General features: G+C 38.3%; 1 protein-coding gene across 2 annotated transcripts in view; it reads left to right on the top strand.

Annotated features, from left to right (window-relative positions):
* The first annotated feature begins 2,693 nt into the window (after positions 1–2,693).
* gas2l1 (growth arrest-specific 2 like 1) overlaps positions 2,694–24,515 on the top strand; it is a 51,783-nt gene continuing 29,961 nt past the window's right edge. Inside the window, exons 1-2 of one of the 2 annotated variants that reach the window (XM_066689062.1) lie at positions 2,694–2,972; positions 4,506–5,432. In XM_066689062.1, the coding sequence (XP_066545159.1) occupies positions 4,752–5,432 (681 nt within the window). In that variant the 5' untranslated portion in view covers positions 2,694–2,972; positions 4,506–4,751. Of the gene's footprint in view, positions 2,973–4,126; positions 4,382–4,505; positions 5,433–24,515 lie in introns of those variants that run through there. The other variant, XM_066689063.1, reaches the window with a different exon arrangement.

The following is a 24,515-nucleotide window of genomic DNA, read 5'->3' as shown; positions in this document are numbered from 1 at the left end:
TCTCAAAGTTATAGCTGTCTAACATCTAAACATAATCATGTTGGGCTGATGTCCATGTTCCTAACAGTATTATATTGATACAAGATAAGCTATCTATGGATATGTGAACAAATGTTAAAACTTTGCTGATTGCAGACTCCAAGTAACTTCATGACTCACAGGGTAATTCCAGGTCAAGAAAAATTGACAGTATTATTTTAACACGTTATAATGCAATGTCTATAAAAATCACTATTGTTCCTTAATCATTGATATATAATTTTCTTTAAAATGTTCATACTATACAAAATCAGCCATTTATGGTTTGCATTAACTAGACTACAAAAGGTATATGCATAAGATTAAATTAAATTAGTCTAAAACATTTTGTTCAAATGTTTTTTTTTCCTCCAACCAGGCTTTTAAAAAGGTATAAAATGGAATAAAAGCACTTCTAGATATTCTTTACAAATGTGAAAGGCTTTTGTTTTTCCACAAAACAGTTGAATCCAGTAAAACTTAGAAACACACCATACATTTAATTCCAGGATTAAAATAGCTTTTTGAAGCATCTGTGGAGCATATGGCCAGGACATTTAAAGACTGTTTGTTAAGACCACTCTCTGCTTAATTATAATAAAGTGGAAATCCTTTAATATACCTGTTTTGAACACTTCTCACAGCTCAATTAAGGTTGCTAATTATTTTTGGTCAGTGAAGGTGTAACAGCTTGTGGTTGGCATACATTCCAATGTTCAGTTTCAACATTCAAGACCAACACAATCTAAATCCAAAACCTTATTTGCTGTATTTGCTATACCTTGATACTACTACTACTACTACTACTACTACTAATAATAATAATAATAATAATAATAATAATAATAAGGACTAAGTTTACAGAAATGTACAGATTCAAAATTAAAGGGAAAGAAATCATAACCAAAGGAAAAGTTTCAAATATGAACATGGAAAGATATGCTACACTATAGTGTAGTGGGTTAATAGAGTTCAGTTTTAACGTTGCCAACTGGGAGTTATAGCCAGCTATTCACTTCGGAGACAGAAGATTTAACTACATGATGTGTGTGTGTGTGTGTGTGTGTGTGTGTTGTGTTTTACAGAAAGCCTGATTCATCCAGCTTCAAAAAGAGAATGACCTCATCCATCCTCTCTCCCTGCATCTGCCTTCCTCAATCTCTCTTTTTCTCTCCCTCCTTCTTCGTCTCTCTTAAAGAAACAACTGGTGCTTTTCGAATCAAAACAAGGTCCCTTTGCCAAGTTCTGAAATTCAAACAATTACACCGTCGCCAAGGGCAGTGTGTGACTGCTGTTAAAAAGCTTGCTAAGTGTGACAGTTAAAGCTGGTGCAACTCAGCCTGAAATCTGATTTGGGAAGTCACCCAGAAAGATTAATAGAAAATCAGAGCTGCAGCCAAAACCATTTCTGAACAGTATGAAGTTGTCTTCCTTAAGACAGAGGTAATTACCATTTAGTCATTCAGATTCCCCACCTTTAGTTTGCAACATAAATGCAACCATTTGAATTTAAATACCACTGTTGTTTACTCCTTTATATATAATGACTTCAGTAAAAGTCTTCTGCTTATATAAAACAAATAAGTCCTTTAACAGCTTACTTACAATTGTGATCATTCTGAACATTCTGCCCTCCTTTGCAAATGTTCACAAATTTGGGCTACCAAGAATGTTTGTATTTGTTATTTAATTAGAGAATAAATCTTCCTCTTGTTTAACTTTCCTGGAGAGATCCCTGCCTACTTAATCTTTCTGCTCCACTCCAATCCCTATTAAGACCAAAGCATTCACATAACAATACTCTTTTTAGCCTATTATAATTTGTTGTAAGTTAGTTAAAGTACGACATAGGCCTACTACTGTATTGGCTCTGTATGTTTTCCACACTGACTACCTCATGTGAAACAACTGCACAAGACCCCAGGTTTAAACTGGCTAGTCTGTCTGAAGTCTTATGGTTTTCCCATAAAGACAGCTGAGAGCTGACACTTGTGGCTTCTGCTATCAGATTATCTGATGTGTCTTGACTTTCTTATCTACTTGAGCCCCAGTGAGGTGGGCAATTTCGTCTGTGGCCAGGATTACGATCACAGTGGCTGAGGGAAGAGTGTTTATCTACTTGCTGCTGCCCCCACCCTGCAACACAAATCTCTTCCCTATGGATTTTGTTAAATTCAGTGTTTCATGCTATGTCATTGCTTTATTCTTTATTATTTTGAACAGTTCACAAACCTGAGAAATGTAGCCTTTCAAAAGTAATAAAATTATAATATTTGAAATCAGATTTACTTAAAAATAAAACCGAATGGTCTCATAGAATGTTAACTGTACCATAATGACATTGAAACTGACATTTAACATTCAAAAGAACAGAATGTGCTCCACCTGAAAAAACACACTTCCACTTTAAAAACAAACCCTGCATATCTGTTCACATCTGGACTTTGGTCCTATTCCAGTTTTGCAGAAGAAAATATCGTTTAGATGGTGGCCCAGGGAGGGGACACCATGTTTCCATAGTGATGCAAACAACAAAGCTTAGGCTAGGGAATAACTCACAGACCTGGTCCCTGAAACTGTCACCTGTCACCCTGAAACGCTGGGGGTAGAGTAATAACATCATCATGGTTTGTCTAACAGTGAAATCATGAGTATATGCCATTAAAACAAAAAATATCGGATAGAGGGCGAGAACTCCCGAGAATGGGTGTGGTTATCTGAGGAAGAGATCATTGCAAAAGTGAGACGGGCATGCCTGAGCAGGACGAAAAACTAAATCAGTGAACAGATTGATGAGGAGGATGAGTGGGAATAACACAGCGGGCACTATAGGAAGAGGCGGAGACAGGCTGTGTTGACGACTAACACAATAATTTAGAGTTTAGCTTTTGTTTAGTTTTTTTTCCCTATTATATCATTCATGGCTATACGCCCCTGCTGCCCTGGGAGATTAGGTAGGTTCATAGCTTTCACTTGTTGTACAATTTAAGAAATAATGTATTAAAGGGAGCTCAAATGCAACCTGAGCGGCAAAACTGTATTAAACCGGTAAGCGCTTTTCTTGAAGCAGAACATCGTTCACAGGAATGAATAAATAAATAAATAAATAAATAAATAAAAGTTTTTATTTATTAATGTAATAAGTTGTAGACGTTTATATTAAAATCAGTTTCTTATCGCCGCTTGAGAAATCCAGTTTGACAAAATGTGCAATGAAAGACTCAGTTCACAGTATACAAAATAACAACAACCTGTTGTTAGTTACAAACATAGTTTTATTATTATTATTATTATTATTATTATTATTATTATTATTATTATTTATTGTATGTGTTATGTTTATATTTTAATATCTAGGCCTATTGTGGAGTTGTTTTAAGTTAGCTACCTGCTTACTGAAAGGGGCATCAAACGACACCATACCTGGATAGGTGAATAAAAACTTCATTTCATCTGATGGTGTTATTATTAATATACATTTCTTGGCACTGTCATGGTAAAATAGTTTTTGCGACCAAGTTAAAAAATGATGAATTGTCTCTGGGTGATGCAGTCCCTGCCTTTGTGCTTGGGCAGTGTTTATATGGTGTTGTGGAATGCCCCGGACATTACAGGGACTGAACACGCGTGGTTTCCGAGTCATAGCAAATTAAGGAATCAAAACAGCACATGGAAAATGCCCAGCACTAAATCAGCTCAACCGAGATCCTCACTACTCAAACTGGTTTCACTTTCGAAAAGCGTCCATGGGGCCGTGCTACTTAACGTACACTACCTTCTGTTAGGCTAGACTAAGTTTTAGTTATTTGTACGTTCCACTAGCAGCTCTAAACTGCATCATTCACTTGCACGCAACCCGTATCCCCGTCAATAACATTTTTATTTTGAGCCAAAGTCAATCCCAATCGCAAGGTGATTTTAAAGCCAGGTAACGCTATAGTTGGCTGATGTATTATTATTATTATTATTATTATTATTATTATTGTTATTATTATTATTATACTTGTCTATTCTAGGATTTAATTCAAAGCTGTAGCCTACATCTCAATAATCGGGGGGGGGGTGGGTGACGGACAAAAATGTCACCTGTAAATGAATGCTAGGGATCCAGGCAGGGAGACCTACATAGGGTTAACTTTTTCTCATATGGAGCTTATCCGCTGGTAATGAGATATAGCACTGAATCGTCCTGTCTTAGTCGAAGCAGGTCAACATGTTTAGTACAGTAACCGGTGCAGAGGGAAAACATTTTGAAAGGGATACATTTTTTACACCCATAATTTAGAGAGCACAAATCGTATATTTTTAACCCACTGAAGCAGTTGGAAGCCGTTTGGAAAACTTAGCCAACACGAAATGGGAGGTACTTAAATTAGCTGAATCATATTGTATCTTTCGAGAGCATGACAGAACTGGTAGCAGCTGGGAAAAACATGGTGATGTGCTGAAACAGGTATCGATTCTCTTCTGCTTTCTATTTCCAACAGCTTTACACATCATTCCCACGGGGAGCTCATGGAAAACGAGGACTTTGGCTGCCGGGGGATGTATGCAAACGTTTATGCCACTGACGCTGTGTGTCTAGTAGGACTTGCTCGGAGAACGACACCCTGAAAAGCAAGTTGTTCTTCGTGTCTGCTTCAATATGTTTCTACTGTCCCGTTCCGTGTCTGTTTTTGCTGTTAAGATTCTGGTAACTTCGGATTGTTTGTAGAGAATTAAGTGATTGTAAAATGGCCGATCAAAGCAATATTCAGTCGGCGGCATCCAAAAGCATACGACCTTTCAAGTCCAGCGAGGAATACCTATATGCTATGAAAGAGGATTTAGCAGAATGGCTCAACACTCTGTACGATCTGGAAATAACGGCCGACTGGTTCATGGAGGGTCTGGAGACCGGCTGTGCTCTCTGTCGACATGCCAACAACGTTAATCGTGCCGCGCAGGACTTCCAGGAGGACTACCCCGAAGCTGCCAACTCTATGAGGGTGCCCCATAAAGATGTGCTGTTTCAGTCTCGCAACGTCGTTCCAGGCTCCTTCGTGGCCCGGGACAACGTGTCCAACTTTATTGCCTGGTGCCGCCAGGAGCTGTGGATCCAGGACGTGCTGATGTTTGAGACCAACGATCTAGTTTTGAGGAAGAACGAGAAGAACTTCGTGCTGTGCCTGCTTGAGGTGGCGCGGAGAGGGGCCAAGTTCGGGATGCTGGCCCCCATGCTGATTCAGCTGGAGGAGGAGATAGAAGAGGAAATTAGGGACCAAGAAAACCTCGGGGAAGTAGCCCGACCGAGCCCCCCCAGTAGAGGTTATGGAAGGGAAGAGAATGTAGGGGAGAGTCCGCCCGATGTCACAGTCTACCCCACCTGGCACCAGAGGAGGGTCTTATGTGACATGCGCAATCTGGATGAACTGGTAAGTCACGTGTGAAACGCTTCCTTTACAATAAGCTATGGTATTATTAATCATCATCATCTTAATAATAATAATTATAATAATAAATCCGATAATTTCTGCTACTGTAATATTAAGCCGTCAACATGCATTTAGTCGTCAGGGGACAGAAGGCCATTTAGCTTACGATCTAGGTATGTACATACTTAATTGTCTTTATCATTTGGTTACTTGTGTCACTGTAGCATTTAGATGGTTTAAGCAGCTGGGGACGACTATAAATAGTGATATGCAACGTTGATATTTTGTATTCCAACATTGAAATTCACTTGCAGCATGAATAAAATCCCATTTGTAAATGAACGAACATGTATCAGAGAACAACACTGATCATTTTATTAATTATGGAACGCTTGCATTTTGCTTGTAGTGAATAGTTCAAAGATATTTTCATTGACAAATACAGTTATACTGTTAACCTATGGCTCACACTAATGCATCTGCATATTCTACATAAACATTCGATTTAAAAACTACTTTACAAAAGTATATACACCAGACAGGCCGAGAAATTAGAAACACCAGGAACTAAGAATCCATGAGAAGGAAATGAAGATCTTTGGGAAGTCTTGAACACAATCTGTAATTCTCTTTTTTCACTTAGAAATCTGAACTTCAAACATTTATATATTTATTATGTATTCATTTATTTTCTGTACATATGCTTTTATTTTTTTATTTTCTTCAATGTGTTATCTTCTCTGAGAAGCAGTATGTATGATTCTAAAGGAAATTTCACATCAGTATCACATCCTTCCATGGATTTCTTTTTTCTACTATCTGTCTGCATCGTTGTATTATTCCTCACAAGTCCATTCTATCGCTTTGGTGATGGGTTTCCTCCTTGGTGGGGTGGGAAATGTGTTCACCGCCATACTTCTGAGGTTTGAATCTTGTTAATGGGCTGAAGGAGACAAAGGCACAAGGATTACCCTCTGACATCGTCATTTTAAACTGAGTGCTACTAATGTCTCTTTAAGTAGCAGGTTAGTCTGTGTGTTAATCTGATAATTGATATTATCAAAATGATCTTGCCTTCTGATAATGAACAGAGCCCCCTGGAGCAAAGAAATAATAATAGTAAGAATGAATACATAATTTGTCTAGCTCCTTAAAATCTCAAGGTGCTATGTTATACAAATATATAACAAATAGGAAACTGTTTGAAACTTTCATACTGTTTTAACACCTAATGGAAGCCTAATCAGTAGAAGAAGACAATGTATTAAAGTGTTTGATGGCCTTTGGAAGGAAATTCCAAAGTATTGGTGCATTGTATAAAATTTGTAAGAATTCACCTTCTTCTTTATTCAGTCCCATACCCCGATTGTCCATTTTTATGTCTTGGCTAAAATCTACTTACTTAAAATCTAATTTAATGTGTAAATAATAGTAATTGTACATGTTTTTAATTCATATTATATCTAATGCATTATCCTGACCAAATCAGGACCAAATTGTTTTCATGGTCATGTTTCCTTTGTGGTTCAAAAGTGGTAGGTCATGTTCTGGTAATGAATACTGAGTAGAGGCTGAGATTACAGCCATAATCTATGGGAATTATTATACCATAATAGCATTTTCTCTCTGGCTGTATATAGAATGTATCAATCTGTTATTCTGAGTAAAACTACATACCTGCTGCACTAAATATACCCTTCTTTAAGTGCCTACACAGCAAAAGCTCTTGTGTATATTCCTTACATCAGCATTCAGTATGATCCATCATGTCTGATGTTAAACATCATATGTTCTGTTTGTGGTGCTTCTGTGATGAATACAATTTGCTTCAGAAAGCGGAGAGAGTTATAGCGAAAGAGTATTCAACATATAAACAATCACAAGGGCATTACATTTGTGTTTTTTTTTTTTTTTCATAAAAATGATTGCAGCCCTGAGGTGTGTTTTGATGATGATGTAGCCTGTGTCTTTATGCATTATGTATAAATGACCTGGCCCACACCTAGTTAAATGGCATTTAACAGCTCCAGTTTCAGAGGTATCCAAGCTTTTCAAGAATCTTTAGCAAGTGGCTTATGAGTACTAATCTTTCAGAAATTATCTTTTTAAACTACATTTAGTGCATCATTGCTTCAATTAAATTCTAGATCCTTTTGGGGCTAAAAAGTACAGATTTAGTTTTCTCCCCCTTGTCCTCCATGAAGATGAAACCTACAATATCTTTGCGGTGTGATAGTGAGGTATGGTCAGGCCTGTGTGTTGAGACTTCCTGAATGTGAAGTCTTGCTTGTCCCCAGAGATTGGAATAATGGCCTTGCATATGCACCAGCTCTCGGTTTCAGACACAGGACAGTGCAGTGTTGTGAAGCCTCTACTAGGCTGTGGAGGGCACAATTTAATTATTGTCTTAAAATGCAATGTCTCATTAATGCGTGAAATGCTTCCGTCTGACTGTTAACACCCCAACATTGGCAGTTTGTTACACACTGCCCCATGATTAATTTATTTCAAGGAGCATTTGTCCTAACAATGCAACTTAGTAAGATTCAGGAGTGAGAGGGTGTATGTAGTGTGGTTTGTCAGATCCTTGGTTGGGACATTCTGAGACACTGTGAGTCATAAGGTGTAGAACTGTATGAACACATCCCCCTCTTTCTCTGTGTCCTGCAGCCTCAAATGCCAGTCATGAAAATCATGACACCTATCACATGAAAATAGACAAACTGTACTATAATATTCTGCATAAATGATCACAATTAGACAAACTATATTACACTACTACTAAGTTATTTCACAAAAAAATGCGTTTTTTGAACTTTTGATATTTTTGACCTTTTCCTCCATTAAAGTCTTTTGGAAATTTTGATATGAAAATGTTATTTTATACCACTCAAATTGAAACTTGTAGATTTTTTGGGGTGAAAATAGCATAAGAAAGGAAGCAATAATGTGTATTTCCTTTCCATTATAAAGGCTACAAGCATGTGGGATCACTCAAATGAAAGAATATATAATTCAGAATAAGTTTCTGCATTGTTGATCATGATGAGACACACTGTAGTACAATATTGCCACCTTTTTTCCAAGATAAATAGTAGTGTAGTTATGAATTGTAAAAGTTGTTTTTTATGATTTTTTTCTTGAAGTACTAGTCAAAATACAAATTATAAGACAACTGGGTGAAAATTGGATACACATTTAAGGAGTTATGATCATTTATTAAAAATAACAATCATTGAACCGAGTCAACCAAGCCCCAAGTCTCTAGTTTCCAGGAATATAAAAACACTATTTTGGTTGAGTGTAAAGTGGGAGAGCTGCAAATTGTGAACTAAACAAGGTGAAAGTCCGGGATGATGAGAGAACCCAATGATTGGGCCATGAAGTTGATGTGCCTGGTTGATAGGGCCTGAGAACTAACTAACTAACTTAATTTTCTGGGGTACGTGAGAATCATTCTTGACACTTTCAACTTTTTTAATGGGAACATTCCAGAACTTAAGGACCAACAGATCTTGTCTCCTTCATTGAGCCTCCACTCTTTCACACAACAGATTTTGAATTACATTTTAAGTTTTGAAAGATCAAAATAAGATAATGACATTATGATGTATGAAGCATGAAACTTAAGGACTAGCAAGCAGATAGTGCTGTTCTTTGTGTCATTATAAGATAACTGATTGCTCCTGATGAACCTAATCCACACGTCATGTGCTGAGCCCAAGGGGATCGAGCTCATTTATACAGAAGTGATCCTGTATCTTCCGTTACCCTTGAATCAACTGCAAGTCCTTGTTCTAATCCTCCTCAAAAACACTTGTACCTGAATAAAACCTTCTACTCAGCGTATCTAACCTTTTTTCTGGGGTAGCTAATCTCTATAGGCAACCTTTCATTGTTGAGGATTTAGAACTCTGAGCACTCTTCTTCCCTTAAATCTACAGCAGCCTTGGGCAGGGATTTGCTCTTTAATGTGAGTACTGGGTGACTACTGTACTCTGGATATGAGGAAAAATTACAGACCTTTAAATTATGGTTTTACCATGTTAACCATTACTGATAACCTTGTTTTATTTTTAAAAACAGACTCGGTAATACAATGCTCTCTTTATAGTTCATTGACAGGCAGTATATGATAGGCCTATGCTTTTAATTCAGTTGATGTCAGAATGTTAAAATCAAGCTAATTTTCAATGCAGGGAGAGAGTCAGGTTTTTAAAACACTGTAGGGAAAATTTGATTAGGTTAAATTTGATTTTGTTAGTTACATTTTAAAACATAGTCATAAATAAGTCAAAAATACTTTACTTTTTTTTATTCCGGGATACAGATATTACTTATATAGTAACAATTTCATTGGAAAGGAGTCACCAGCATTTACAGTATTACCAATAAGACTGTTACCTCACTACGGGGAGAACATCTTTACTTCAGTGGAGCAGAAAAGGTCCAAATGAGGTCCTCTTACAGAATCATGTTGATCATCTTGTATATGGAGACATAACATATGTATAGAGGCAAGTCTGCATCTTGAATTATTATATTATTTTATTCTGATACCCTGCTCATTATGAGCCTGATTTACATGACAAGATTAGCTAGGGTACACCCTATTTAGCATTTCAAATCATCTTGTAAATCACCTTCCCAAACTAGAACGACCAGTGTCCAGCCATCAGCCCACAGACATTTCGACTCTATTTTAATATCCCAGACACTTCAACCCAAGAGAATATTCATCATATTCTGTTTCTGCTAGTACTAGACAGGGTTGGGGTCAATTCAATTTAAATTTAAATTCATGGGCTAATTCCAACTCAAATCTTATACTTCTTTGAATTGATCAATTCCAATTTGAATTTTTTAATGATTCTTGTAATTCAAATTCATGAATTGGAATTGTGAATGTTTCAGTCTTTGGAATTGGAATTTAATTGGAATTTAGACATTTTAAGCTGGAATTGAATTTGTAATTGTCAATGCCTCATACTTCAGAATTTGAATTGGAAATGCTTTTCATGTGCCTTGTTTTAATCATTATACCATTTTACCCATTTTATCCATTTTGAATCCTCTATGATGATGTATTATCTGTTCTTAAACTATTTTATTTTGTAATAATTGTGTTTTCATAATATTTTTCAATGATTTAGACATACAATGTTTACAAGACAATGTTTTATTATTAAAATTATAGGCAAATGCTTCTCAGCAGCTTCTCAGGTCAATTTTTCCTGGCCTCCTAGCAACTGAGGAATTTCTATTATCTGAATCTCAGCCAATGAGTTCCTCATCCACCTAATAGACACTGTCCTAGTCCTGCCCTCTTGTTGGGAAGGATATATTACAAGAACCATCTCAATTACTTGCAATTACCCACTGTTCTAAAACTTACTCTATAAGGACCTACCTTGCTCTCATTGTTTGTTGGGTAGAAGGACTGTGGTGGTTTTGACTGTTAACATATAATTTTTTTAAGGATTGTTTGTGTTTTTGACTTGGACTGTTACTGAGAACCCTGATTTTGTGATTGAAACTGGACTGGCTGAGGACCCACTGCCTATCGATTTAGACAAACACTTTCAGAATGTCAGAGTGGTGTTTGATCACTTTGAAAACTTAAGTGATGGTAACAAAGAAGGAAACCATTAAGGATTAAGGAATTGGTGTGGGATAAATATCAAATTGGAATTGAGTTTACAGAATTGATCCGAATTTGGAATTGAGCTAGCAGAATTGATCCGAATTTGGAATTGAAATGAATTAAATTTAAAAGAAATTTAGGGAAGTGTTTTGGATATTGAATTGATTTGATGGAATTTAAAGGGATAAAGGATTGAATTGGAATTGAATTAGTGGAATTGACCCCAACCCTGGTACTAGAATTGGTTGTTATTATTAATATCAATCAATCAATCAATCAATTTTTTATTTTTTATTTCTACAGTGCTCTTCGCAGGGTAGATACAGAATGCTTAACAGATTGATAAACGTACAACAACTAAATAAATATACCAAATCAATTTATAAAATAACCTAAAATAAAATAAATCATTTGGCACGCAGGAGAGAAAAAACAAAAACTCCTATGAATGGGGGGGGAGAAAGGTTTTACTATAGCCTACATCAGTGTTTCTCAACCCAGGTCCTGACAAACCACTGTCTCTTCTAATGTTCGCTCACCTGCACTCTCAGCTTTCAGTTATTGAAACAAACCTGTAATTGAACAAATTAAGTGATTAATTAGAAATGTCCTGTTATTTACAGCTCTTGAGTTGGTTGAAAATTCCATTTAAGGTTTCAATTAAACAAGTGAGCGCTCTGTTAGAACAAAAACCAGCAGATAGAGGGGTTCGCCAGGACCAGTGTTGAGAACCCCTGCCTACATTAAATACTCAAACTTTATGAAGCGTCCTTTGCATTTAAATTAAGTAGCAAAATGTATGATATGCATATTTATTTCAAATCAAGTAAATAATAACAATACATATTTTTCTATTCAACACATTAAATTGTATTTCAAAACCATAAAGAAGTTCTACAAAAGTTACTAATATACACTGTTTATACCAAAGCTCACTTTTGCTGAGTTTTTTGTGCTATTTGCATTGTCCACTGTCCACTGTCCTGTCCTGTGTCACAATGCTTACCAACCTCCGTATGTGAGCCAATCATATAGCGTGATATTAAACACATGACCTCCAGAACGCATCTGTGTGAGTGGTACACTGCAGAACAGCTTCGATGTGAGTGCTGACAAGATAATGTCGTAATATCAAACAAGCTTGTGAAGTAGTGTTTCTTAACAAATAATTACCAATAAGACACTGAAAATGATACTGAGTGTGTTTAAAATGGGTATAAATCAGTAAAATCCAAACTCCTCAAATACAAAAATCTGTTCATTTATTGGTAAAAATCATTATTTATATATTTCTTTTAAAGAAAGAGAAAAATAATAATCAAAAGCTTTCAAGTTTAAAACAAAGCAGTCGTCTAAAACAGTGGTTTTCTAACTTTTTTGCACGCGACCCAGTGGAGGAAACATATAGTACGTATCCCCGTGACCCAAAACAATTATATCTTTTTAACAGAGTTTATAAACTCACCTAAAGGATTATTAGGAACACCATACTAATACTGTGTTTGACCCCCTTTCGCCTTCAGAATTGCCTTAATTCTACGTGGCATTGATTCAACAAGGTGCTGAAAGCATTCTTTAGAAATGTTGGCCCATATTGATAGGATAGCATCTTGCAGTTGATGGAGATTTGTGGGATGCACATCCAGGGCACGAAGCTCCCGTTCCACCACATCCCAAAGATGCTCAATTGGGTTGAGATCTGGTGACTGTGGGGGCCAGTTTAGTACAGTGAACTCATTGTCATGTTCAAGAAACCAATTTGAAATGATTCGACCTTTGTGACATGGTGCATTATCCTGCTGGAAGTAGCCATCAGAGGATGGGTACATGGTGGTCATAAAGGGATGGACATGGTCAGAAACAATGCTCAGGTAGGCCGTGGCATTTAAACGATGCCCAATTGGCACTAAGGGGCCTAAAGTGTGCCAAGAAAACATCCCCCACACCATTACACCACCACCACCAGCCTGCACAGTGGTAACAAGGCATGATGGATCCATGTTCTCATTCTGTTTACGCCAAATTCTGACTCTACCATCTGAATGTCTCAACAGAAATCGAGACTCATCAGACCAGGCAACATTTTTCCAGTCTTCAACTGTCCAATTTTGGTGAGCTTGTGCAAATTGTAGCCTCTTTTTCCTATTTGTAGTGGAGATGAGTGGTACCCGGTGGGGTCTTCTGCTGTTGTAGCCCATCCGCCTCAAGGTTGTACGTGTTGTGGCTTCACAAATGCTTTGCTGCATACCTCAGTTGTAACGAGTGGTTATTTTAGTCAAAGTTGCTCTTCTATCAGCTTGAATCAGTCGGCCCATTCTCCTCTGACCTCTAGCATCAACAAGGCATTTTCGCCCACAGGACTGCCGCACACTGGATGTTTTTCCCTTTTCACACCATTCTTTGTAAACCCTAGAAATGGTTGTGCGTGAAAATCCCAGTAACTGAGCAGATTGTGAAATACTCAGACCGGCCCGTCTGGCACCAACAACCATGCCACGCTCAAAATTGCTAAAATCACCTTTCTTTCCCATTCAGACATTCAGTTTGGAGTTCAGGAGATTGTCTTGACCAGGACCACACCCCTAAATGCATTGAAGCAACTGCCATGTGATTGGTTGATTAGATAATTGCATTAATGAGAAATTGAACAGGTGTTCCTAATAATCCTTTAGGTGAGTGTATAACATCACAATAAAGCCTGTGCAATAGATAGGAAAATTGACGGCAAGGATCCATTCACACAGAAAACTGAGATTGCTGGCAAGAGCGCTTAGCCATGGGACCGAGACGCTACAGAAGCCTGTGGATCCAGAGAGGAGACACGGACCGATACTCTGGATGTGTTTGTACAAGTTCGATCATTTCCCCGTTTAAAGATATGGCAGTAGCAGTAAAATACTCCAAGGTGGATATTTAGTAGACGTCACACTACTGTGTTATTGTATATTTTTATATAGGCAAAACAATCACCATTTCACAATGCAACGCTGATTATAATATTCACAAATATAGTAGCCTGTTGTTGTGTTCTGTATAACTGCATACAGTGTGTTTAAATAGACAGTTGGATGCGGTCACTATTCAGACTGTTGTCATACGATTATGAAAATGAATTGCTTTGCTGGACAGATCTGTGCACATTCTGCACAACGTGAACGCACCCATGTATTATTTGGTTGTATCAGAAGTAGTCAAATGTGTTAGACTACATGTAGTAACTTTATTGCCGTCATTATTGTCATTATTTATTTATTGGCAGACGCCATTATCCAGGGCGACTTAAAAATAAGAGCAATACAAAGTGCAAAACTACAGTAAAGTTCAAAGATAATGCAATTTACAATTTACACACATGTATAGGAAATATACAGTAAACTATACAATGTAGTCATATGTATTTGTTATTATACGCATTATGCTGCCATTTCTTATATGCATTAATCATGTAAAATGTAAATATCCGTTGTTTTATTAATACAAAAGGAACCAAGCTCACTTGATAATTGCAATATGATCTGAGTCCTGAGAAAACACGGAAGTGAATCCCGAACTGAGCACGTTTATACACAAGGCAAGTGCGAATGGCGAGCACACTGATACATTGTTTCAAAGCAAACAAATTGAACCGATTTAGTTCTAAACGAACCCAGTGTGAGGGGGTAACATGTTTGCCTGTATAGAGATAATATATTTTGTATTATTTATTGGTACATAACTTCTGACATGTGTGACAATAGTTAGCATTACATACACCAACCTGTTGGCTCACTCAGAATTGCTGCGATTATATTATTTTCAATATCCGCCATTTCTAACAACACGGTCCATTTCTCGTTATGGTCAGTTCTTGTTCAAAGGTGGCTTAACCTTGTCGTGTTGTGGTCACAGAAATGCGCCCCTATTCTGATTGGTTACGGCAGTTAGCTGACGCACTGCGTCAACACGCAAGGACTTGATGATGAATTTGCCGGTAATCATTTTCCTGCTTCATTCACACAGACCTTGTTGGCAACAAAATGCTGGCAAATTGCTGGCAACTGCCGGCAATTGTTTCAGTGTGGATGGGGTTAAAGTCGAAAATCCCAGTTCACACATGTAGGTTGTTGTGAAAGGCAGCAACAACAGAACACTAATCTTACTTAGCATTGGATATTCTTTAACAATACTGATCCAAAACGATGACAGATGTAACGATTTGTGGCGTGTTTTCATTGTGGTATCACAGGAAAATGTCAGCAAGATATGACAACTTCATTAACCAACTGGCATCATCAAACAAATTTGCCAAGTTAGACTGTTTCTTTACCAGAAAAATGTAATTCCTGAGTTCCTACACCCTAGTAAGCACTCTGCCCCTGTACTTCGGTGTGAAACAGTAAATGAGTGTGCTCCGTTCCCAATTCTGAGTATAACGCTTCAAAAAGCTTGTTGTTCAGTGAGCTTCCTTTAATGAAATTGACAGTTTTGACTACTTCCTTCAGTACTGCCATAAGATCAGGGGAAACCAAAGCTTCACGGTGAATGAAACAGTGATTCCAGACAACATCATTGCCAGCTGCCTCAGATATTCTTTTCACAACTCTGCTATTTCTACCTGTCATATTTGCTCCATTGTCGCTTGTTATTCCTTTGCAATTAACCCAATTTAATTTGTATTTTCCAACAATGCAGTCACCCAGTGCTTCGAATATGTGTGCTCCTGTTGTATTTTTTGGTAAAGTCAGACAACACAGCAAATCTTCCATGAAGTCATCTTGCCACACATACCTCACATAAACCAACAGCGTTGCACAATTTGAAACATCACTGCTCTCGTCACGTTGGATAGCAAAATCCCTGGCTGACTGTAACCGAGTAATAACCTGAGCATCAGTTGTAACCCGCCATGTAACGGGTGGCGTACTTACATTGGCATCAGATTTGATTCAGAACTTCTTTTTCGTATAACAAAACGATCCATTTTAAACTTTTAAAATGTTAGTCTTAACCAGCAACAACAAATAATCCGTTCAGATTCAGAATACAGTTGACGTTTGGTGCGATTAGTTATATTTGAAACTGCTACATTTTGATCATGTGTAGTGCCTTGTGCATAAAGGAACTCACTCCAAACAAATACGTGTTGCTTGATACAAGTATCTGGCCTGACTTTAAAATAAGTGTATAATTTTTTTTAAATTTTAATAAATTTAGCTGATTTATAGTAGTTTATATTCAAGGTAATTCAGAATTACTGCTAAAATAATTAAAATAAGACTGTTAATGTTGTTTTGTATACTGTACTGTACTACTGTAATTAACATTTATACTACATATACATTGATTAGTAATTAATTAATTTTGCATTTACATCTCTGTGTACTCTTTATTAGTTGATGGTAGCATGTTTTATTAAAGTGGGTGAATAGGATGGCTGTAAGAGGAGGAGGAGGCCGTCATGACAATTATGTGGTTATCTTTCAAGTCGGTAGCACTGCCCAAGGGGGAGGGGTTTCTATGCACTGCCGTAGGAACCTGATTGAAACGTCACTCTATCAAAGCTGCCATTGGCCCCTGCGCTCATCACTCAGAACAGGTCCCATCCCACATCCTGTTCCATAAAACGTGATGTCAGTGCAGGTTCGTCCTCTTTTGCCACTTCGCCTGGACCGAGAACGTGAGCATTAGACTTATTTTTTTTATTATTGTTTTTACAATAATTATTATTATTCTGGTTAGTTGGCTTCACGGCTGTGCTGTCACCACTGTTTATTTCTGTGTCTATTTGTATTGTTTAGTTATTATTATTTGATAGCTAACCCGACTCTGTTCCGTCTGCGCTACTGGGGCTCCGGTGCGCTTTGGCTTCAGTTTCGGCCACAAATATCACACTTTAAAAATAATAGTCATGTTTATATAGTGCCTTATATATTCCGACTGCTTGCTGTATTGGTTTTTTGTCCACAGGGCTTTTTCCTCCACAGCAGGAGCGCTAGCAGCGGCAGTAAAATCCGAGGCTCGGCTGCCTGGCCTGATCCTCGGTGTGTCGTAAGAGATCTCACCCGCTCCTCCACCGACTTGTGCCCGCACTACAGCCCGAAGGTCCCCAACTCCGGCGAGTGACGGGGGGGCCTCGGGGGCGCTGGATCTCCGCCTCTCCCTGAGCCCTTCCGTCTCCTCCTCCAGGGCTGCAGTGACAAAGACAGCCGCACACCCCGAGCTTGCGTCTCCTCCTGCTCCCGCTGCTACGCCGGCTGCCACTCCAGCTGCCACGCCGGCTGCCACGCCAGCTGCCACGCCAGCTACCACTACTGCACCTGCCGCGGCAGCCGCACCCCCTGAGGCAGGCCCTGTGGGGGGCCCTGTCCGTACACCCATTGTGTGTCCGTTTTGCCGGAGATGGCTCCAGGGTCACACTACGGCCTAACCCTGCATTCCTCACGAAAGTGCTGTCTCCATTCCATGTCAACAGGCCTATTGAGTTGATGGCTTTTCATCCTCCTCCCTTCGCTTCAGAGCAAGAGAGTCGGCTTCACCTGCTCTACCCTGTGCAGGCCCTTGGGTGCTATTTGGAACTCACTAAGGACATTCGGCGCACAGACCAACTGTTTGTGTCTTATGGAGCACGGACACAGGGCCAGGCAATTTCAAAACAGCGCCTCTCGTATTGGATTGTGGACACCATTACCATGGCCTACAAGTCCACCTGGACCCCGGTGCCTGAACACCTGGTAGTCCACTCGACTCGAGGCGTTGCCACATGTTGGGCCCTTTTTCAAGGCGCCCTCTTGGCAGACATTTGTGCGGCTGCGGCTTGGACTTTGCCGCTTACATTTGTCCGGTTCTACAGGTTGGACGTGATGGGACCGGTCCCTTCCATTGGGAACTCGGTGTTGGCTGCAGTCGAGTCCTAGTAGCCTACGGGCTCTGACTCCTGCCTTTTTCCTCTGCCAGTCTGCTCCTGTTAAGTGCATCCTGGGGGAGCTAGTGAACCGTGTTTTTCCCTTTCATCGGACTATGCCTTCCAGTCGGTAAGAGCTGTAGTTGCCCTGCGCTAGCTACGCTGTTCAGCAGGTGTCAACTTCTACTGTGTTTCCATGTGTGGCGCATGAGCCGGCTCCTACGCCCCATGGTGTATATAGTTTGTTTGTACGAAATCTAATTGTCAGCACAATTGAGCTCTTCCACTCTTGCTGTCACGCGATATGTATATATTGTATGTTCTTGTTCAGCTCGGCTACTCTGTTGACTAGCCAGGTATGTATTGTGTTGTTTTTTCATTGGGTCTGTGGCCCCGCTCCTATGGGATCAGGGGTCCACTGCCATGATATTGCGCGGAGGCTGCACAAGTTGCTTGATTGCCTGCGCCAAATATTGTACAAGTAGATTCGGCCTTGCTCCTAGCTGCACTAGTAGAGCAGCCGGCCTTACTATTGTGAACGGAGGGCGAAAGAGTTGATTTCTGTAGCCCCGCCTTGTATATGCTGATTCTAGACAGTTCCGGTAAGAGCGTGACTATGGTCCTTGCTCCTGGGTGGCTCAGGTGCGGCCCAACGGGGCCCCTGAGGTTACTGTCTGGAGTGTTGCCGAGGCCCCTAGCGGTACACCTCGGGGCAGACTCCCTTATCAGCTTGCTGCCTCCTGCCTTGCGACGGCTTAGTTATACAGTAACCCCTCCCCCTTGGGCAGTTCTTCCGACTTGAAAGATAACGATAGGTTGCGTATGCACCCACGGTTATCTGAAATGGGAAGCACTACCCAAGGGTTGCAAGGTCGCGCGGGAGTCCTGGCTCCCGGCAAAAGAGGACGAACCTGCGCTGACGTCACGTTTTATGGAACAGGATGTGGGAAGGGACCTGTTCTGAGTGACAAGCGCAGGGGCCAATGGCAGCTTTGATAGAGTGATGTTTCGATCAGGTTCCTACGGCAGTGCGCAGAAACCCCTCCCCCTTGGGTAGTGCTCCTTTTTCAGATAACTGGGGTTACATATGCAACCTATCGTTCTTTCCTATTGTGTTTATCAATGTCCTCATTATTTTCTGTGTGCATTTCCAGTATTTTGTTGTAAACGAATACATAATTTAGTCATGGAAAATCAGAAAATGATAATGAAAAAGTCATGGAAAAGTCATGAAAAAAAAAAATCTGATTTCCATAGGAACCCTGTAAATTGCCCTTGGGTAGCAATGACTCGTCAGTCTTTGGGGTGTGGGTGCACTTAGTCCTCCGTGGTCAGATGCCTCATCAGCCCTCTGGGGTGGGTTGTACTTTTTGGCCCGCCAGGGTGGAGGTCTAGGTGGCTTGTCAGACACTCAGAGGGGGCTGAGAAAAGAAAATTGTGCTCATCATAAAATGCAGATGACAATACAATTGTGTATAGCGTGTTCATGGCAGACCAGTGGCACAATGGGTTATAATAGCTGGAAAAATAGAGAGTAGAAAGATGAGTATTCAGCCGTGATTTAAAGACTAAGACAGAGGGGGCATCTCTTATATAGGCTGGAAGATTGTTCCATATTTTGGGGGCCTATAATTAAATGCTCTGCCACCTGCGTTTTTCTTGTGTATTTTAGGGACCACTAAGTAACAGGCTTCCTGGGATCTTAATGGCCAGCCGATATTAAACCATTACACACTTAAATGAACAAGGCTTTAACATATTTCATTACAGTATACCTCACTTGTATACTACACCATAACTTAATATCTACAATCTTAATAGAAAATGTAACTACATTTTCCTTACAACATACTTTGCAGTTGATTTGTTCTTGGTTTGTATGCCCTTCTGTCCTGTAACTTTGTATATAAAGATCAATGTACCTTGAGAACTGTCATTGTGGATATAAAGTTATTAAGAGCATATTCTATTTATTATATAAGTGAATGCAAGAAAAAACTAATTTGTCAGCACACAGGTTTTCTGATGAAGGGCAGTTGAATACACAGATGGAACTTTTTTGATCAAGTTTAAGTGGTTCTAAGATGAGACTGAATCAGATTATTTATTTATTTATTTATTTATTTATTTATTTAATTTATTTGGTGACTTATGTAGTTAGCTATTAGTTTACAATGTTGTCCCATCAATTGGATTATAAACACAGTTTCTACTGATTTAAGACTGCCAGCACTGATAAACTCATAGTGATTACACCAGGTTGAGCTATTATATGTAATGACCAAAAGGGATAAATGTGCCTTTGTGGTACCCTCTTCCTCGACAACTGTGCCCCCCTCTGCCCCAGGTTCACTTTCATTTTGTTTTGGAAATCATGTGGCAATAACTTTATCATCTCTGCACCCAAATGTGTCTGTGTTCAATGAACTCTGTCAGTGTTCAATTGAAACCTTTTGTATTCAATTTTGTCTGGCAGATTTACTGTGTGTTATTTAAGCTTTTAAACCTTAATTTCATTAATAATGTTCTAAATTGAAGCTTGTTTGTTGTAATATTGTAATGATGAAAAAATAAAACATGAATGATCAAGCTGGTAAAACATTTTCAAATTTTAATTATGCTTGAAATAGTTTGAAAAAAAAATGTATTCTTCTATTTTGTTTAGTGCTTTTCCTTCAGAAATGGAGTGATTAATATGTTCTTCTTGATCACAGGTTCTTCTGTGTGCTTCGGCAAACAACTTGTAACCTATTCTGTCTTTGTCACCTTGTTGTAGCATTCAGTGCATTAAATATTAAAATGGACATCAAAGCCATCTAAGATGAAAATTTAAGGAAATATGAATTCCAGGGATCAGATTGAGTCTCTTGACAATTGTATTGCAAACATACAGACACTATAGACACTTCAGACACATGCAAATTAAATTGCATTCTGGTACATAGGAAGTATTCTGAATTTCATTCTTTGTCAGTCCATGTGTCTAGAATGTCATATCCCAAAATATGTTGAATATAGCATCACACAACAGAGTGCACAGTGTCCAAAAGAAAAAAGGTAATAATCCCATACATAACTTCAATTAACCTTTGGAGAGGGTGTAGTTGTGACCACTGCAAACTCTGGTTTGCTGTGATATGTTTCATTCTTTCATCTGACCTGGTTTCTGATTTTCTCTCTGTAATAAGTTAGTTAAAAACAACAGAAAATGCTTGAATATAATCTCATCTAATATAATATAATCTGATCGTAATCTAGCCGTAAAACACAAAACAGCAATCTAGTGGTGGCTGGGATTTTGCATTCTGAATTATATACCACTTTATGTAATTGAAAATGAGTGGCAGTCCTTAAAACTAATCATATGACTGAAATATCTCAACACAAGTTAATTAACTGTAAATATTCTGTAACTTCAATGAATGAATGGTTTCAGTATGCATGTTTTGCATGGTCCCAGAAACAGTCTGAATGGTATCAAGTGCTAAAATGCAAACAACCTGAGCAAGAAAGGAACATGAACCATAAAGAATGTGAAGTTTTGTTTAACTCATTCATGCCTATATATTTCCCCTAGTGTACTCTTGTGACAGTGGGACTGTGAACAATTTCTGCTTGCTTTTCAAATCAGACTTTGGGATGGATTAAATCAAAACTTTGACCCACCCGAAAACTACAGAATTGTAATAAGTTGCGGCTTCATTTTTATTAAGATGCCCCTTTCTTCTAATCAGAAATGTAACTGTTATGATATACAGGTTTGTAGTTTGCTATTAGTGGGTGGGTCAAAGTTTTGATTTAATCTGGCCCTTCTAGTCTTCTAGTTCTGACTAAAAAACATTTCAGTAAAGATGACATGCAAGTGATTATTGAAAATGGTTAGTAGAAATGGGAATTAAAGTAAAATTAATGGCTCAACAAACAAATTAGTAAATTAAGATAATTAATAGGAGAAAGCCTATAGGCCTTACATTTGTTTATTTTTCAGGTCTAATACAGAAATACTTAATCAAAACCTCTCCCTCAGAATTCAAATGAAAAACAAAACATGTGTGATAACAGGAAAGCAAGATCATCTAAAAAGAGCTAGCAATTGCTTAGTTTTTCCCTGGTTAATGTTTAATGTTAATAGCAAATGAGGCAGTGATTTCACTGTGCCCCTGTGGAGTTACTGAGATATTGCTCATTGTTCCTTTGATGAACCACTTTTTCCATACTCTCCCATACCTACTTTGATGACTTGCCTAACATTCTCTGCATGCACCTGGTCATTGCTTAGCTCTTACATTAGGCTGAAACAACCCCTATTGTACACTAGGGCTGGGCAATATGACGATATATATCGTGTGACGATAGAATTTTATGCTCTATCGTTTATTTCATTGTGTCAGCTGTAGGAATTTTTTGTAATTGCTTGCTTTCTGAAAAAATATCTTCTATGTCCTCATTATGTGCAGTATATAAATCGTATAGCCTAGGATTAAAGTGTGATGACACTTACTAATTTTAATTAATTCATTAAAGTTAAATCATATTTTTAGTTCAGTGTGTAAAACTTCCAAAAGCTCCAAAATATATCTATCATTAAAGCTCTTTTTGTTATGTTCCTACATTTTTTCACACATTAACTTTTGGTCATTATAGCCTTATAATACTGAATTGAAGTTCTCTTTTATACTGGAATGCACAATTTCATATGTGACTTCCCTTGGAAAGTAGAGCTTTCTGTTTTTACAGAAATATTGTTTGTATGTTATTCCATTGTGGCATTCATTTTAAATTTGCAGCTTGGTCCAACTGACATTCCTCTCAGTTACATTTTTCACCTCTAGATTGATTGGAGAGGTGTGAGAAGGGTAAATACACCACACTTTGTTTTTCTCAAACATTTGTAGTTATGCACACCATTCATCCTATTGCTTACACAACAACCACACAACAGCCTGTGAATTTTCACTTTCGTAACACTTTCTTTCTTGGTCTTTGAAGAAGATCCAGGCCTGAGGTAACTGATCCAAATAGGTTTGTTTTGTTTTATGTTCGTCTCTGTTAATTAAATGGAACACAAAATAAATAAGCACTGATGAAGAGTACCTCTCTAAAAACCTATTTTAACTGAGCTGAAGGCAGCACTTAAAGAAGGAGCTCTTTGTGTCCAAACGCAATGGCTTCTGTTTTTTATTGTGCCCCTTAGGCTTCAAGTCAAAACCATTGCCCCATTTTTCCTTTATTCTTCATCCGACAAGGCCTGTCACTGACACAGACAAAATGCACAGCCTGAATTGGCTAGGAATTGCTGACCTCCAGTAAGTCTGCTGTTCATGTCTTGCTTCATTTGTCGATTCCACTAATGGACATGATTAAAACCATGAGAATAAACAGTTGTCTTGCCTCAGTAGATCCTCAACCAGAGACAATACAGTCATCTCCGCAGTCTACAACTCACATGGTTCGTGTTGCTTTTGAAAACTGATTGTATGCCTGGAGTGAATTTACTGTACACTCTTTAAACCCTGCTGTAAGGATTTCACAGAGAGATTGAGAGAAAGTAGGTCAATGTAGCCTCCAGTAGGTCATGCTCATAAAGCTTTGCCTGGTGAATTGGTTCTGTAACAGTGAACACTCAAGGTAGTGTTTTCCAGATGAGATCAGTACATTGCCAGACTGCGAATTTTCAGATTTGTAATTTGATCAACTGCAAGATATCAGGCAAAGGAAATTATGCTATGTATCGAGGCTGTGAAATAGAACATGGTTCCATACATTTCTATAACCCAGAACTCTTAAGTCTTGAAGTACTAAAGTCTGAATCTTAAAATAAAAAAACATTTTTTATTTTACTTTTTTGGTATTAATTCAATTCGATTTTTCGCTGCTGCAATGTAGAATATGACTACTAGGGTAAAGTTTCTGACACACAAAACATAGTTAACAGTTTTCAGAAACTCAGTTGTGCCCTTTTCAGCTTGGACAAAGACCCACAGCTCTATTTGTGTTGTGGTTCAATATCTGTTTTTGAGACAACACTTTCTCTGCCACATGATGTAGAACAGAAAAGGCAATTTTCTGTTTGAGAGAGCTTGTGTTGAGTGTCTGAAAATGACTGTAGGCCGATAGGTTCAACAAATTTGCACATAAAAGCATTGCTGGTCTGGTCTTTCCAGCTTTTCAAGAATCCAAATGTCAAACAAATACCATTTACCTGTGGATCTTCAGCAGTTATTTGATTGAACAACCTTCTTTGTTAGTTTGCTTTAAAATAGTCTGTAATTGACTTATCAAAAATATACAGGTGATGATGCAGTTTTTATTTTGAACAATTAAATAGAATAGTTATCAATTGGCCTTAGTATGGGGACAAATGGACTTTAATATTAACATTTAAGAGACTAAAGTTACAATTATTCTACACATAATTCATGTTCAAGCCAGATTTAAGTGAGATTTAGGCAGGCCAATGCACAAGTAAACACAGGCACCAAAAAAGACTTACAGTATTTTCTCTATATTGTTTGAATATCATATCGATCTATAGCCTTAAATGTACTGATACATTTCA

The sequence above is a fragment of the Amia ocellicauda genome, chromosome 17 (genome assembly GCF_036373705.1).
Source record: "Amia ocellicauda isolate fAmiCal2 chromosome 17, fAmiCal2.hap1, whole genome shotgun sequence".
NCBI lineage: Eukaryota > Metazoa > Chordata > Actinopteri > Amiiformes > Amiidae > Amia > Amia ocellicauda.
This window is presented reverse-complemented; position numbering and strand designations above follow the sequence as displayed.